Here is a 15,691-nt window from a genome sequence, read left to right on the forward strand (position 1 = left end):
TATTCCCCTGATTGAGCCAGCCAGCTGCTCTTAGAATTCCTCTTCTTTTTTACTGTTAGCTTTAGTCTTCAGGTAGAGGGCAAGATGACATATCTTGAATTCAGCAGGTATTCAGCAGATAGGATACACCTTGAACTCAGGGATGTAGGAGAGATCCTTAAAGGGAAAGAAAAGGGAAGAATCTTTCTGCAGTTCCTGGAGCAGAGACAGACTTTCCTGGCAGAAATGTGTGGCCAGTCTCCGAAGCCTGTTTTGTTTCTGGGTTGTTGTTTGTTTGTTTGTTTGTTTGTTTGTTTTGGACCACAAGGGTGAGGAGAAATGTGCAGTCACAGCTCTCCTTACGGTTTCTGGTTCCTCAAGGGACCCCTGCCCTTCACGTCATTGTCCTAATTGTTTTCAGAAGAATGAGAAACAGGACAGCCCCCCCACCCTCCACAGTGAGCCCACATGCTGATCCTTAAACCAACTTTGGAATAAAAAACTTTGTCAAAGGAAAAGGAGTTCAAGGGGATTAACTTGAGGTTGTCCTTCTCCTCTCATGAAGAAGGAGGCCCACTTATGTACCTTATGGTTGGTTTGGTATTTAATAATGTATTTTTCAGTAACATTTGAGCATTTGTCCTGAATTATGTAATTTCTCACGGACTCTATCTAGCACTGGGAAAATATTTGCTGCTTAATAGTGTGTGTAAAAAGAGCTTTGCAAACTCGAAAGTGCCTGAGGAAAGTCAGTGGATAGTACAGCCAAAAATCTATATTTAGGTGGTTCAAATGCTTTGTCAACTCCATGATTTTTAAAACACTCCATTGCATTTTTTTAGTTATAAAAGTAAAAAGAGCTATTACTGAAGATTTAAAATTACCAAAACCAAGAACAACACATGTAGAAAAAAGAAAAAACCTCCTTCAAAAACTCCTGTTAACATTTTTGCATAGTTCCTTTATCTTTTCTCTTGCATATATAAACAAATGGCATAATCATTTTGAACCTAGAATTTTATATACTAAGTATTAAAATTCAACATTGCACCTTAAAAGACATTGCCTAATATGGAGATAGATTATAATTTTAGATATTATACAATCATAATTGATATTTAATTGAAAATACAATTTAATGGCAGCATTGAAACTTTTAAAAAGCATCCATAATTCTATTAGATAACTATTCAAACTATTCGTATTTTCCTTCTCTTCTACATGTATGCAGATTTTTTCCATGACTGCACCCATATGGTTTATTTTGCTACTGTCATTTATTGTGCTGGGAAAAATATTTTTGCATTTCTGTAGTTTTTCTTTTTTTTTCTTTTTTCTGTTTTTTTTTCTTCAGTCTTTCTAATTCTAATTTTAAATGGCTGCATAATTTTATGTATTTCTTTATTTTTGTCAGACACACATGGGTTTGAACGTCAGCATGCTGTAATCTAGTTATGTGATTCTGGGAAAGTTTCTTTGACTAGCTTTATTGAGTTATAATGGAGCACATAATAAAGCACACATTTATTTAAAAAAAATTTTTTTAACATTTATTTATTTTTGAGACAGAGAGAGACAGAGCATGAACGGGGAAGGGTCAGAGAGAGGGAGACACAGAATCGGAAGCAGGCTCCAGGCTCTGAGCCGTCAGCCCAGAGCCCGACGCGGGGCTCAAACCCACGGACCGCGAGATCGTGACCTGAGCCGAAGTCGGCCGCTTAACCGACTGAGCCACCCAGGCGCCCCTAAAGCACACATTTAAAAGGTATATTTGGATAAATTCTGACATGTGTACATCATCACCACGATCAAGACAATGACCATATCCATCACCCCCAAAAGTTTCCTCATGCTGCCTTGTAATCCCTCCTTCCCACACGCATGTAATCATAGATTCCATCCATGTCATAGCTATGAAAATGTCAGACCATTTGAATCAGGTTGAATAAAAAGACACGGGGCGCCTGGGTGGCTCAGTCGGTTAAGTGTCCAACTTCAGCTCAGGTCATGATCTCACGGTTGGTCCGCTCAAGCCCTGCATCAGGCTCTGTGCTGACAGCTTGGAGCCTGCAAACTGCCTCGGATTCTGTGTCTCCCTCCGTGCCCTACTCCTCACACCCCCCCGCCCCCCCCCCTCAGCTCACACTCTGTCTTTTGCTCTTCTTAAAAATAAATAAATATTTAAAAAAAATTTTTTTTTAAAGGACAAAACTGGAAACTTTGCAAGGAGGCAATTTGGCCTCCTGCATAACCCTGGCCTTGACCCCAGAGGCAGAGCCTCCTAGGATTTTGTGGCAGGTTCAGCAGCCTGGGGGGCTCGGTGGTGTCCCAGTTAATATGATGGCCTATTTTTTTCACATACTTCCTTTCTTTTAGACTCCTGGGCCATGGCCCCACTTAAACCAACTCTCCTCTTTTTGCCTCCTACCTGTGGATTTGTACTTTTTCCCTCCAAAATAGCCCTTACTTGTAAACTCCCCCAGATCTGAAATTTCCATTTTTCTCATTCTTTGCACGCCATCTTGGATGCACAATTATACCTTTTAGCCCTAAGGGTTATGACTCATGCCAGAGATTGAAAAGTAAAACTGTAATAATGAATAGAATATGTAAAGGGACTTAAACAAATGTGTCTTCTTTGCCCACCCTGGGATTTCATGTCACTTGTAAATTTGCGTTCCTAGCCTGACCGAGTCCTTTTGACATTATCTTTGTTTCTGAAAGGTTCCTGGAGGGTGGAGGTTGAGGCTGGCTTACATCACAGATAAGCCCGCTGAAGGGCCAAGAGTCTTACACAATTTCAAGCGCATTCTGGGAATGAGAGTGTTTCCAGGTGCAGCCCTACAGCCTGACGCTAAGGGGCAGCATGTACCAAAAGAAATATCTAGGTCTGCTAAAACCAAGCAGAAACCAAGTAGAAACCACCTTGTTTCTAAATCCCAAGAGCAAAGAAGACAGAGGTCACATTCTCATCTCTCGAATCAGATTATAGCATGACAATTTTACATATACATTCCATTAAGAGTTTTGCCTGCCATCTGAATTCTCCAAGTAAATTCATTTGTGGTTGAATATGATTTAAATATATATAATACTGCTGAGACATACGTGCTCTGTAAGACTTAGTGCATTTATTAACTTCAGCAACTAAATCTGAAAGTATTTAATTCCAAATTCAAACTGCTTATATTATTTGAAATGACTATTTTCTGTCTCTCCCTTTGATGAAACAAAAGTTTTTTATATGAAGTAAAGGCAATCAAATCTTTAGACAATTAAACTAGACAAGGCTGAAATCTTTAAAGATCTTAGTTTCCCACTATGGGTCCTTTGCTCATTAATCCATCCACCAGCAAAGATTTCTGAGCATTTCCCTCCTATTGTTGGAATTGGTGCTAACATTTCAGAGATGAACCAGATATCAAATCTGCCATCAAAGGACTCATTCATGGTCCGTAGAGTGGAGACTATATGAGCAGGCTTAAAAAAAAAAGTGATTACAGGAATGTGTGCTAAATGAAATGATAAAAACGATAAAGAGATGCTCCAGTGGATAAGAAGACAGGTGGGCATCTACCCAAGGTGGGAGGTTCAAAGTTGGGAAAGTGCTGGAAAACTTCCAAGAGGAGATATTTGAACTGAGCTTCAAAGAATAGATACAATGAGCTTTCCAGAATGTGCCAAGGCAAGGAAGAATGAGAGCACAGCATTTTGGTCAGTTTTTAGGCAAGGTGGGACTTTTGACTACACAGGGGTGAGGGCCGTGATTTGTGCTTTTGCTAAACTGGTCTGACAGCAGAATGGAAATGGGAATGGAGAACAGAAAGTAGAGAGAACAGAAAGGAAGCTACCTCTGTTTTGGTAATAGAGATCAAAATTATGAAGTCCCAAGGTGGGGAAAAATGGAGAGAAATGGGCGAGATCAACTGGTATTTAAAAATAGTGACAGAAGTGGCACATGGGTGGCTCAATCGGTTAAGCGTCCGACTTCAGCTCAGGTCATGATCTTTCAGTTTGTGTGTTCAAGCCCCGCATCCGGCTCTGCAGTAACATCCGGGAGCCTTGAGCCTGTTGGGATTCTGTGTCTCCCTCTCTATCTGCCCCTCCCCAGCTTGTGCTCTCGCTCTCTCTTGCTCTCTCTCTCTCAAAAATAAATAAATAAACATTAAAAACAAACAAACAAACAAAAATGCTTTCCTTGGGGAGAGAGGCAGGATCATGATGCTGAGAAGCTCAGACCCCCTTGCTTCAGCTCTCACCTCTGCCACAAGCTGTGTGATCCTTGGGTAGTTAGTTACCACAGTCTGTTTCCCCATCTGTATAAACGGGATAACGTAGTACCTACTTAACAGAAAGTATTACATGAGTTCAAATATGTGCCTGCCACATAGTCAGTGCTATGTATGTGTCAGCTGCTATTATCCTTACAGGAAAAAAAAAAATATATATATATATATACACACACACACACACACACACACACAAATTTATATAAGATACATATTATATATGTACCCTTACAAATAAATGTACATGATAGTCTCAACATGTGGTACGCCTTGTTTTTTTCACTTAATGTATCTTAGACATCTTTTTAAAAATTTTTTTAATGTTTATTTTTCAAAGAGAGAGAGACAGGGGCGCCTGGGTGGCTCAGTCGGTTGAGCGTCCGACTTCAGCCCAGGTCATGATCTCGCGGTCTGTGGGTTCGAGCCCCACATCGGGCTCTGTGCTGACAGCTCAGAGCCCGGAGCCTGTTTCAGATTCTGTGTCTCCCTCTCTCTCTGACCCTCCCCTGTTCATGCTCTGTCTCTCTCTGTCTCAAAAATAAATAAACATTAAAAAAAACAAAAAAAACAAAGAGAGAGAGACAGAGCATGATCGGGGGAGGGGCAGAGAGAGGGAGACACAGAATCCAAAGCAGGCTCCAGGCTCTGAGCTGTCAGCGCAGAGCCTGATGTGGGGCTTGAACCCACAAGCCGTGAGAGCATGACCTGAGGTGAAGCAGACACTTAACCAACTGAGCCACCCAGGTGCCCCTGGAAATCTTTTTATATCACTACATGGATCTATCCCAATCTTCACTAAAGTTGCATATTATTCCACTAGATGAATGTACCTACATATATTCAAATATTTATCAGGCATTTTGGTTACACCAGGCCCTGTGTAAACATGACAGATAAACCTTGCCCTTGGTGCAAATCTTGTTACTTTTATTGGGGTTGTGTTGCATACATAGAATTCAGAAAACATTGGTAGCTTTTTTATTTTGGGTCTTCCTACACAAGCACATTATAAGAAATGATTCTCACCTGAGTGTTGTCAAGTAATTTGTATCAGTTATTATAACATAATATAACATAATATAATATATAATAATATATAATAATATTGCCATAGTATAACTAATATAAGTGATATATTATGTGCTTAAGTACTTTTTTCTTTTTTTAAAAATTTTTTTAATGTTTATTTATTTTTGAGAGACAGAAAGAGAGAGGGAGACAGAGCATGAGCAGGGGAGGGGCAGAGAGAAAGAGACACACACACAGAATCCAAAGCAGGCTCCAGGCTCTGAGCTGTCAGCACAGAGCCCAACACGGGGCTCGAACCCACAAACCACGCGATCATGACCTGATCCGAAGTCAGACGCTTAACCAACTCAGACACCCAGGCACCCCTCACCCAGGAAACTGTTAATGGAGAGGGACAAGGGTGGGGAATGGTGGAGAGAGAAATTTACTTCTATTTCAAACTCTTGAGTATTGAAAATATTATGATTTTAGCATATGTGACATTCTTTTAATAATAAAACACTAATTTAAAAATATTTTTGAAAATTGGACTTTAGGTATCTATTTAGTGAGAACCTCCCCGGGGGAGCTCCAGGGAGGTTTCAGTGGAGTATGTGGGTGGTAAGAGGGAGGGGGATGGGCTGGCAGAGGCTCCGTCCCAACAGGCTTGTTGAAAGGAAATATAAATATTGCTTTTTATATAATTGAATTTCAGTCTTAAGAAGACAGGCAGTGTTTAAAAGCACAGTAGCCAATTTCTGGCTTTAGTTTTTCTTTTTTCTCTGAGTTTTCTGACTTGGAATCCTGCCTCACATGGTTTCTTACATACACAGCTGCTCTGGGCTTTTGTTCTTTCTCTTTCCTTCTTTGCTTCCTTGAAAGTGAGCGAGAGCAGGGGAGGAGCAGAGAGAGAGGATATGAAGCAGGCACCGCAGGCACCGTGCTCCGGGCAGAACCCACTTGGGGCTCAATCTCACACACCTTGAGATCATGACCTGAGCTGAAATCAAGAATCAGTTGCTTAACTGATTCAACCACCCAGGCACTCCTGGGATTTTTTTCGGTTTCAGTCTTTTGACTCGGTAATACATTCCTATAACTGAAAAAGTTAGATCAGCTGAAAATGTATAAATAAGAACTCTTATTCCCAGCCAGTCTGTCCCACCCTCTTTCCCCTAACTCCTTATAGCTACTACTTCTATTTCTTATGCATCTTTTCAGTGACTCCTTGGGCAAATGCCACTATATATGCATATACATTCGTGTAATTTGTGGGGTTTTTTCTTTTGTTACACAGCTAGGATTGCTTTGTTCCTTTCTAACTTGGCTTATGGAGAGCTTCCTCATTCTCTCTCTCTCCTTTTTTTTACAGCTATACAAGCATCCATTGGATTCGTTTAGTCTGCTCTGTTTATTCCCTTGACCTTGCTCTTGGCCCTGCTAAGGAGTCTACAGGTTTGAACCAGTGTTTCTTCTTTTCTCCTCTATTTTTAAAGCTCTTCCCAGGCACCAACTTCCTAGCACCTGAATGTGAGTTCTACCCATATTCCCCACAGGGAGGGTACTGAAGGCTTCCTCTTTGCCTCTCATTGGCCTTCTCATCTAACACTCACTGGGCTCCGGCCCTACCTTGAGGGCCCTCGGGGCAACAGAGCACACCTGTTCCTTCTGACGATTAAAAACAGACCCAGAGGCCCTTCCATTTGAACCTCTCCTTGCTGGTAATTTTTGTCTTCTGGGGAACAGGCTTGCCTAGGTGGAACCCGGATTTAAAGAGTAGAGTTTAATGATAAACACCTGTTGCTGAATTGTGCCCTGGGGGAACAGGTACGAAATTGGGTATTTTCTTCATCTTCTATTTATTTTTAATCTACGTTTGATTTATTTTTTTTAAATCTATGTTTTAATATCGACCCAATGTGTGTCTGATTGCTAACTTGTGAACCCACTGGAACTGCTAGCTTTGGGGGAAGTGGAGATTGGGGAGGAGCAAACTCACCTGCACAGGTCTTCTCGCAGCCTGCCCCAGATGCACAGACGCTTTAACTGAAGAGCATTACGGCCTAGCGAGCGTCCCCCGTGGCGTGGGAGGATCGGGGGAGGCAGTATTCTGTTCTCATGCATGGGTTGAGGCTTCCCCATCTGCTTCTTTTGAACAAGTGTTTTTTTTCCCCCGAGTGTGGTGGCCAGTCCCTGGAAGTGATCAGGTTAACATGCCCACTCAGCTGGAGATTGCCATGAACATCATGATTAGAATCTTCCACCAGTACTCCTGCAAGGAAGGGGACAGATTCAAGCTCAACAAGGGGGAACTGAAAATGCTCCTGCAGCAAGAGCTCACGGAATTCCTCTCGGTGAGTGGCAGCTTACACATGCAAGGGTAACCCGTACGGTCTCCTGCCACTCTGCCACAAACAGTGCGATTGATTTTGGGTTGTTTTTAATGCTTATTTTTGAGAGAAAGAGACAGAGAGAGAGCACTGGGGAGGGACAGAGACAGGGAGACCGAGGACCTGAAGCGGTCTCTGTGCTGACTGCAGTGAGCCCGATGCCGGGCTCGAACTCAGGAACCTTGAGATCGTGACCGGATCCGAAGTCGGCAGCTCAACCAACTGAGCCCCCGAGGTGCCCCTAAACAGTGCAGTTTGCACTGAGATTCAAAAGCCAGGCAAGCAAACAGTAGAGGCCTTGGTTTTCTGTGTACTGTCAATTCCTGAACAACACAGGTTTAGGCTGCGTGGGTCCTCTTCTCTGTGGATCTTTTACAGTGCAATCCTCCTGTAAGTGTATTTTCTCTTACGATTTTTTTTTTAATTTTTTTTTTTCAACGTTTATTTATTTTTGGGACAGAGAGAGACAGAGCATGAACAGGGGAGGGGCAGAGAGAGAGGGAGACACAGAATCGGAAACAGGCTCCAGGCTCTGAGCCATCAGCCCAGAGCCCGACGCGGGGCTCGAACTCACGGACCACGAGATCGTGACCTGGCTGAAGTCGGACGCTTAACCGACTGCGCCACCCAGGCGCCCCATCTTACGATTTTTTTTAGTTTTTTAATTTTTATTTTAAAAAACAATTTTTTTAACGTTTATTTATTTTTGAGACAGGGAGAGACAGCATGAACGGGGGAGGGTCAGAGAGAGAGGGAGACACAGAATTTGAAGCAGGCTCCAGGCTCTGAGCTGTCAGCACAGAGCCCAACTCGGGACTCGAACTCACAGACCATGAGATCATGACCTGAGCCGAAGTCGGCCACTTAACCGACTGAGCCACCCAGGTGCCCCTCTTAGGATTTTCTTAATAACGTTTCTCTCCTCTAGCTCTCTTATTGTAAGAGTACAGTATATAATACCTATCACATACAAAATATGTGTTAATCTACTGTTGATGTTATCAGTAAGCCTCCTGTGCTCAGCAGGCTATTAGCAGTGAAGTATCTGGGAGGTCACAACTTTCTGGGGAGTCAAAAGTTGCGCACAGATTTTCATGTCTTTAGGAGGGGTGGGCCTCCCTAACCCCTGTGTTGTTGGAGAGTCAGCTGGATGTAGGCATGGACCCTTCTCCATATCGCCTGTGGCTAGGGTTTCCCAGGGTTGTAAATGATATTTAGGCTTTCCTCAATTATTCAACATTCCTGGGCAGCAAAGAAGCAGCTAGTTTTACCAGGAGTTTTGGTTATAACTAGTGGCCCTAGTTACCCCTGCTGCTTTGTCTAGTTGTCTATAAAATCAATATTATGTATTATGCCAGAAATGAAGCCCAGGGGACTTCACGCTGTGGTGACAAATACTTAGCTTTGTCAGGAAGCAGAGGCTGATTCTGTGTGACAGAAAGGGTGTGTCTGGCCAGTGACCAGTTGGGTAGCAAAGAGATTCACATCTCAAAATAGCCAGGAGTTAATAAATCTACACGTAAATAAAGGCTTACAATGAAGTGTTTGGGGGCTCTTCCCTTCTGAGGAAAACGCTTTACTCTGATGTTTATGGGGCTGCCTTGAATTGACTGGAGCACAATGTGCTGCCCTGGCGTGATGTTATTTGTCCAAACCCTGTATTAAGACTCTAGTGTTTGGGGTGCCTGGGTGGCTCTCGGTTAAGCGGCCGACTTCGGCTCAGGTCATGATCTCGCGGTCCGTGAGTTCGAGCCCCACGCGTCGGGCTCTGTGCTGACAGCTCAGAGCCTGGAGCCTGTTTCAGATTCTGTGTCTCCCTCTCTCTCTGCTCCTCCCCTGTTCATGCTCTGTCTCTCTCTGTCTCAAAAATAAATAAACGTTAAAAAAAAAAAATTAAAAAAAAAAAAGACTCTAGTGTTTGTAATCACAACACTCTTTTCTCCTCCGCCTTCTTTAGGAAAACTTTAAAGTCAAAAAATTTTTTCAGGGGTACCTGGGTGGCTCAGCCGGTTCAGTCAGCTCAGGTCACGATCTCACGGTTTACGAGTTTGAGCCCGTCATCGGGCTCTGTGCTAACAGCTCAGAGCCTGGAAGCTGCTTCAGATTCTGTGTCTCTTTCTCTCTCTGCCCCTCCCCTACTCGCTCTCTGTCTCTCTGTCTCTGTCTCTCTCAAAAATAAATAAACATTAAAAAATATTTTAAAAATACTTTTTCAAGTAATCTCTATGCCCAGTGTGGGGTTTGAACTCATGACCCTGAGATCAAGAGTCACATGCTCTACCAACTGAGCCAGCCATGCACCCCTAAACTAAAAAAAATTTAACATAGTAATTCTTTAAAAACAATTTTTTAAGTTTATTTATTTATTTTGAGAGAGACAGAGACAGCCCGAGGTGGGGAAGGGCAGAGAGAGAGAGAGAGAGAGAATCCCAAGCAGCCTCCTTGCTGCCAGCCTAGAGCCTGACTTGGGTTTGAACTCTCCAAACCATGAGATCATGACCTGAGTCAAAACCAAGAATCAGACGCTTAACTGACTGAGCCACCCAGGCTCCCCTAACACTGTAATTCTCCACAGTACCTTTTTAGTGATTTTAGGAGTCCCCAGGAACTTAAAAATTTTTTTCAAATTCTGGTCCCACCTTGTGTTCCACACTGATGATGCAGAGACAGACTGCTTGGGATTCTCTGTCTCTCCCTCTGTCTCTGCCCCTCCCCTGCTCTCTCCCCTCTCTCTCTCAAAAGAAATAAATAAACTTAAAATTTTTTCTCATCAACTACCAATCATAGGACAAGTGAGTGCTTCCTAGTCCCACCCTTTCTGGACCCTGACCCCTCTATGGGCTCCGTGTTGTACTTTGCGCCCCTAACATGCAGTCCTTCTTACAAGATGTATACTTCATTAGGTGCCTCTTTTGTGTGTGTCTGTCAAGTGTTGTGCTAAGTAAGGCTGTCAGATAAAATATTGTACTTCCCACGCAGTATTTGGGACATACTTACAAAATTACTTATTGTTCATCTGAAATTCACATTTAACTGGCTGTCCTATACTTTTATTTACTAAATCTAGCAACCTGGTGTTGAAGTACGCCCCAACTCTGTGGGGAGATATTCTCCTCATTTTATAAATAAGGAAATTAAAAAATGTTAAGTGATTTGCTCACGGTCGCATTGTTGGTAAATGGTAGAGCCACTTACTATCCCCTTTTGGCTTTAAAGCCTGCTTTGTTCCATGTCTCCTGTTCTGGCCCTCAACCTTTGAGGTTGCGTAAATGCATTTTCAGGATCAACAGCTCACTCTGATGCTGTTTGCTCTTCTCGGTGTGAATTATATGGCCTGAGCCAGAATTATGTGGCCAGAATTATATGGCCCTGGGGCAGAAGGCTAGACTCATTTAGAATTGGTGCTTGCTTTAAATCTACCTGCGAATGGGCTCTTGGAAATGGCCCTTAGATTCTGAAATGGAAATTAAAACTTTAGTGTAAATAAAAGGACAATGCGATTTCATTATGAACCTCAAAGCCTGGGAGTTAGTAACATTCTCTTTCCTTTTAGTGCCAGAAGGATCCCCAGTTGGTTGATAAGATAATGCAGGACCTGGATGCCAATAAGGACAACGAAGTGGATTTTAATGAATTCGTGGTCATGGTGGCAGCTCTGACAGTTGCTTGTAACGATTACTTTGTGGAACAACTGAAGAAGAAAGGAAAGTAAAGATAAGTAGTAAGCTGACCTAAGGGCAGAAATCTATCCATAGTTATTTGCTTCCTGTTCATCTGCAGTCTTCAGACCTATAGTTATAGTAATGCCATTAATAGAAATAATATACATATAACTAATTGCTAGCATTATTAAATGGTGTGTACCTGAATATATTGATTTAAATATTCCAAATCTTATAGGCCCTGCTCGAAATCTTCCTGTCCCATTAAGGACGTTGTATGCCTTTTTGTGTCTGTCAAAGAGCAAGCGTCACAAAATTTCACCACTTCCAAATGAGACGAAAGCTTAGCACACTTCTAAGAGACACTTCTCACCCTGAAATTGTATCTGGAACTTCTTATCCCATGAATGAAAAGAGGTGGCTCTCCCACCCTCTGGTGATTCTGCTTCACATGGAAGAAGCTGCGCAGGTCTGTAAGCAGAAAGGCTGATAAACAGAAGGGCTGGCTTTGTCAGTGAGATAGGTCAGGAGAGGGCGCCATATTCAGAGCTAGGTATTCAAGCCACAAGAGCTGAAGCCAGCAGCTCTTGAAGGCTGGTGTATAAGTACCTTCCTTTGCTCCTTGGGTCCCCTAATTCTGGGGCACGTATTTTACACCACTTCCCAGGGCTTCCCCTGGGGCTAAGCTTCAGTTGCCTGCCCTGGGAGGCTGCCTTGATATCACACCGTCTCTGGCCTACCTCCTTTTCTTTGTCTCACCACACACGCCCACCCTGTGTCTCTGCCCCTCTCAAATAGCTGACTCGCATGCAAATCCTTGACTCACCATCTGCCCGGGGCAACCTAGACTGTGGCAGATCCCTCGGAGAATTTTAGAAAGAAAATGGTGGGTTGTGCATGGAAACACTTACCCTGGCTGCCGTTTGAAGAAAGGGCTATAGAGAGGGCCAGTGTGGAAGAGAGAGACTAGTTAGGAGGCCGTTCTTTGTTCTGAGTGAGAGACGATGGTGTCCCAGGCCAGGATTCGAGCAATGGAGATCAATTTGTTAAGTGTTTTGGATGTGGAAGTGGTAGGACGTGCCAATGGACTGGTGAGGAAGGGTCAGAAAAGAGAGCACCACAGGGCAATAGAGCACTCACTGCTCTTGCCCATCCTATGAATGTTCTCCCTTTCTTCCATGTATTAGGGCCCTGATTTGTGTGGGCTAGTAATCAATGTGCCCAGCTAAAAAAGCTGTATTTCCCAGTCTCCCTTGCAGCTGAGGTGGAGCTTGTAACACAGTTCTGGACAATGGGACGCAAGCAGAAGTCTCCTGGGAATTTTGCTATTTCCATACAGGTCCTATACCTTCACCTTGTTAATTTGTTCCTTGTCTTTCCGTTGGAATGTAGATGTGAGGCTGGAAGTGAGGCTGCCAGCTTGCAACCATGAGGATAGTGAAGAAAAAGATAGAAGGAGTTGGGACATTGTGGTCATTGAGGAGGCACGGCACAGCCCTGGTCTGCCTGTGTCTGGTCCTCCTGTTGTGTGAAAAAAGAATGACTGTTCTCTGGTTAAGCCGAATTCTGTACATGGAGCCAAACATAGTCTCTAATGTTTAGATTTTTGGTCAAGCAAATGATGCGATTTACTAAATGGGAAAGACTGAGAGAGGAACAGCTTTAGTGTGGGGACATTGGGGAGAATAGCTCCATGTATTTATTTATTTTTATTTTATTTTATTTATTTTATTTTTTTTTCAATATATGAAATTTATTGTCAAATTGGTTTCCATACAACACCCAGTGCTCATCCCAAAAGGTGCCCTCCTCAATACCCATCACCCACCCTCCCCTCCCTCACACCCAAATAGCTCCATTTAAAATGCCTACTGGACATCTAAGTGGAGATATTACATGGGCAGTTGGATAGATGATCCAGTCCAGAGCTCAGGGTAAGGAGTGGAATTAGAGATCCACATTTGGAAGTCATTAGCATCTAGATGATACTAAGCCATGGGCCTAGAGATCCCTTAGGATGAGAATGTAGGGAGGGAAGAAGAGATATCCAACAGTTAGCTGTCAGGAAAAAGAGAAACCAGCAAATCATACAGCAGAGGCATGGCCAGGAAGACAGAAGGAAAACCAGGAGAGTATGGTGCCTCAGAAGACTGGAGAAGAAAGTATCTGAAGAAGGAAAGAGGGCAAATCCACTGAGAGGAGAAGTTAAGATGACAGGAGAACTAGCCATTACATTTGCATTGGTAGAGATGATCGAAGACATCAATGACCCTGGTGAGAGTGATTTTGCTTGCAAAAGTATCTATGTCCCAGTCCGGCAGACAGTAGACACTCAATAAATATCTGTTAAGTAAATGAAAGAAACTGCCAACTGATGATTTTCTAGTGCTAGGACCTGTCATTATTTTTTCTTTAAATAGAAAAGTAGTTGGGGCGCCTGGGTGGCCCAGTCGGTTAAACATCCTACTCTTGATTTTGGCTCAGGTCATGATCTCACAGTTTGTGGGATCGAGCCCCAGGTCAGACTCTGCACAAATAGCAAGGACCCCTTGCTTGGGATTCTCACTTTCCCTCTCTCTGCCCCTCCCCCACTTGCACGCATGCATGTGCGCGCGCTCTCCCTCTCTCTCTCTCTCAAAAATAGATAAACATTAAAAAATAAATAAATAGAAGGGGTGTCCAGGTCCTCAGTCAGTTAAGTCTCCGACTTTGGGCTCAGGTCACGGTCTCACGGTTTGTGGGTTCAAGCCCCTCATTGGGCTTTGCGCTGACGATGTGGAGCCTTCTTGGGATTTTCTCTTTCTCCTTTTTTTCTCTGTACCTCCCCTACTTGGTCCCTCTCTTTCAAAATAAATAAATAAACTTAAAAAAAAAAGAATAATGTTTTTGTCTCTCACAAACCAGTTCTGAGCAGACAGGACAGGGAGAATTTAGATGTCAGAGCATTCAAGAGAAGAAATGTACACTCTTAGTATTGGCTCCTGTCTCTCAAAAGGTTGGGGAAAAATGAGAAGGAAAAAAGTGCACCACATATTTCAGAGGGGCTCAGACTTTGTTCTTAGAAGATGGTACACTACTTACGCAAGAGAAGGTCTGAATATTTCTCAGGGGCTTTTAAACATTTCATTTTAATTTGGTTTGAAGTTTACAATCCTAAGATGGGTCACCAAAACATGAAAAGTAAATCCAAACTTTTCCTCACATCCAATTCAAGAAAGGATGTTCTCAACATAGAGAAATAAATGAAGAAACAATGTTCATTTCATGCTCTTTCTAAAAATTGATTAAAAATAAGGAAAAGCAATTTATGTGTCAAATTAGATTTCAAGTGCATAAGATTACTTGATGCAGCAAAAGCTCTTTCCTAGTGAAGGCCAGGGTGGGCTTTCTCTTGTGTGTGTGTTAGGTATGTGCAGTACATTTGTAGGAGGCAAAACTGATCATTTCTTCTGCCTGTAGGCACTGGCTTTTGCATTTGTGGCCGTTTAAATCAACTTTAAACAATATTCCAGGGTTGTCTCTGCATTAGTACATTCTCATGTTTAACATTTACCCAGTGTGGTTATTAGAAGACAAGGTTTATGGGAGACAGCAGCCTAGGTCTCTTTGGGGCCCTGAGTTTGAGATGTGGCCAGCAATACAAATAGCTAGAAAGCAAACAAGCAAACAAACAAAAAACAACCAAAAGTAAAACAAAAACAAAACAAAAAAACGTACAAAATACCCCAAAACCTTAAGTTTTAATTTAAAACAGTTTCTTTTTCCCCCAAGAAAAGGCTTTCCAGAGGCAGAAACCTGAAGTTGAGTCTTTGATAAAACAAAGAAATGGGAGAGTTAATTACAGGAAAAGAATTTGAGGGGTGCCTGGGTGGCTTAGTCCAATGAGTGCCCAACTTTAGCTCAGGTCATGATCTCACGGTTCGTGAGTTTGAGCCCCACATTGGGCTCACGGCTGTCAGTGCAGAGCCCGCTTCAGATCCTATGTCCCCCTCTCTCTCTGCCCCTCCTCTGCTCATGATCTTGCTCTCAACAATGAATAAACATTAAAAAAAAGAGAGAATTTGGGTGAAGTCCTGCAGGGTTGAAGAGGGCAATGCAAGTGGTCTGGTGCCCCCTAGCATGTAGGGGTGGGAAAGCAGGAGATGGGGCTGGAGAGGTAGACAGGACTCAGGATGGGAAAGGGCCTTTGGTGCTAATTTGAGAAATTTGAAATTCATCTCACCTATCTATCTATTGATCTTTTTTTTTAAGTCCAAGTTTAGTGTAGTCATGGTTTCAGTAGTAGAATTTACTGATTCATCACTTACATATAACACGCAGGGTTCATCCAAACAAGTGCCCTCCTTAATATCCATCACCTGTT

General features: G+C 42.9%; 1 protein-coding gene across 5 annotated transcripts in view; it reads left to right on the forward strand.

Moving 5' to 3' along the window:
- Window positions 1-15,081, forward strand: part of S100Z (S100 calcium binding protein Z) — a 47,148-nt gene extending 32,067 nt beyond the window's left edge. For 2 of the 5 annotated variants that reach the window (XM_053224154.1, XM_053224148.1), the window contains exons 2-4: window positions 6,649-6,731; window positions 7,455-7,630; window positions 11,220-15,081. In XM_053224154.1, coding sequence (XP_053080129.1) covers window positions 7,490-7,630; window positions 11,220-11,378 — 300 coding nt within the window. In that variant the 5' untranslated portion in view covers window positions 6,649-6,731; window positions 7,455-7,489 and the 3' untranslated portion in view covers window positions 11,379-15,081. Of the gene's footprint in view, window positions 1-6,648; window positions 7,631-11,219 lie in introns of those variants that run through there. The other 3 variants (XM_053224151.1, XM_015072091.3, XM_053224150.1) reach the window with 3 other exon arrangements.
- Window positions 15,082-15,691: the final 610 nt, after the last annotated feature.

This window comes from Acinonyx jubatus, chromosome A1 (genome assembly GCF_027475565.1).
Source record: "Acinonyx jubatus isolate Ajub_Pintada_27869175 chromosome A1, VMU_Ajub_asm_v1.0, whole genome shotgun sequence".
NCBI lineage: Eukaryota > Metazoa > Chordata > Mammalia > Carnivora > Felidae > Acinonyx > Acinonyx jubatus.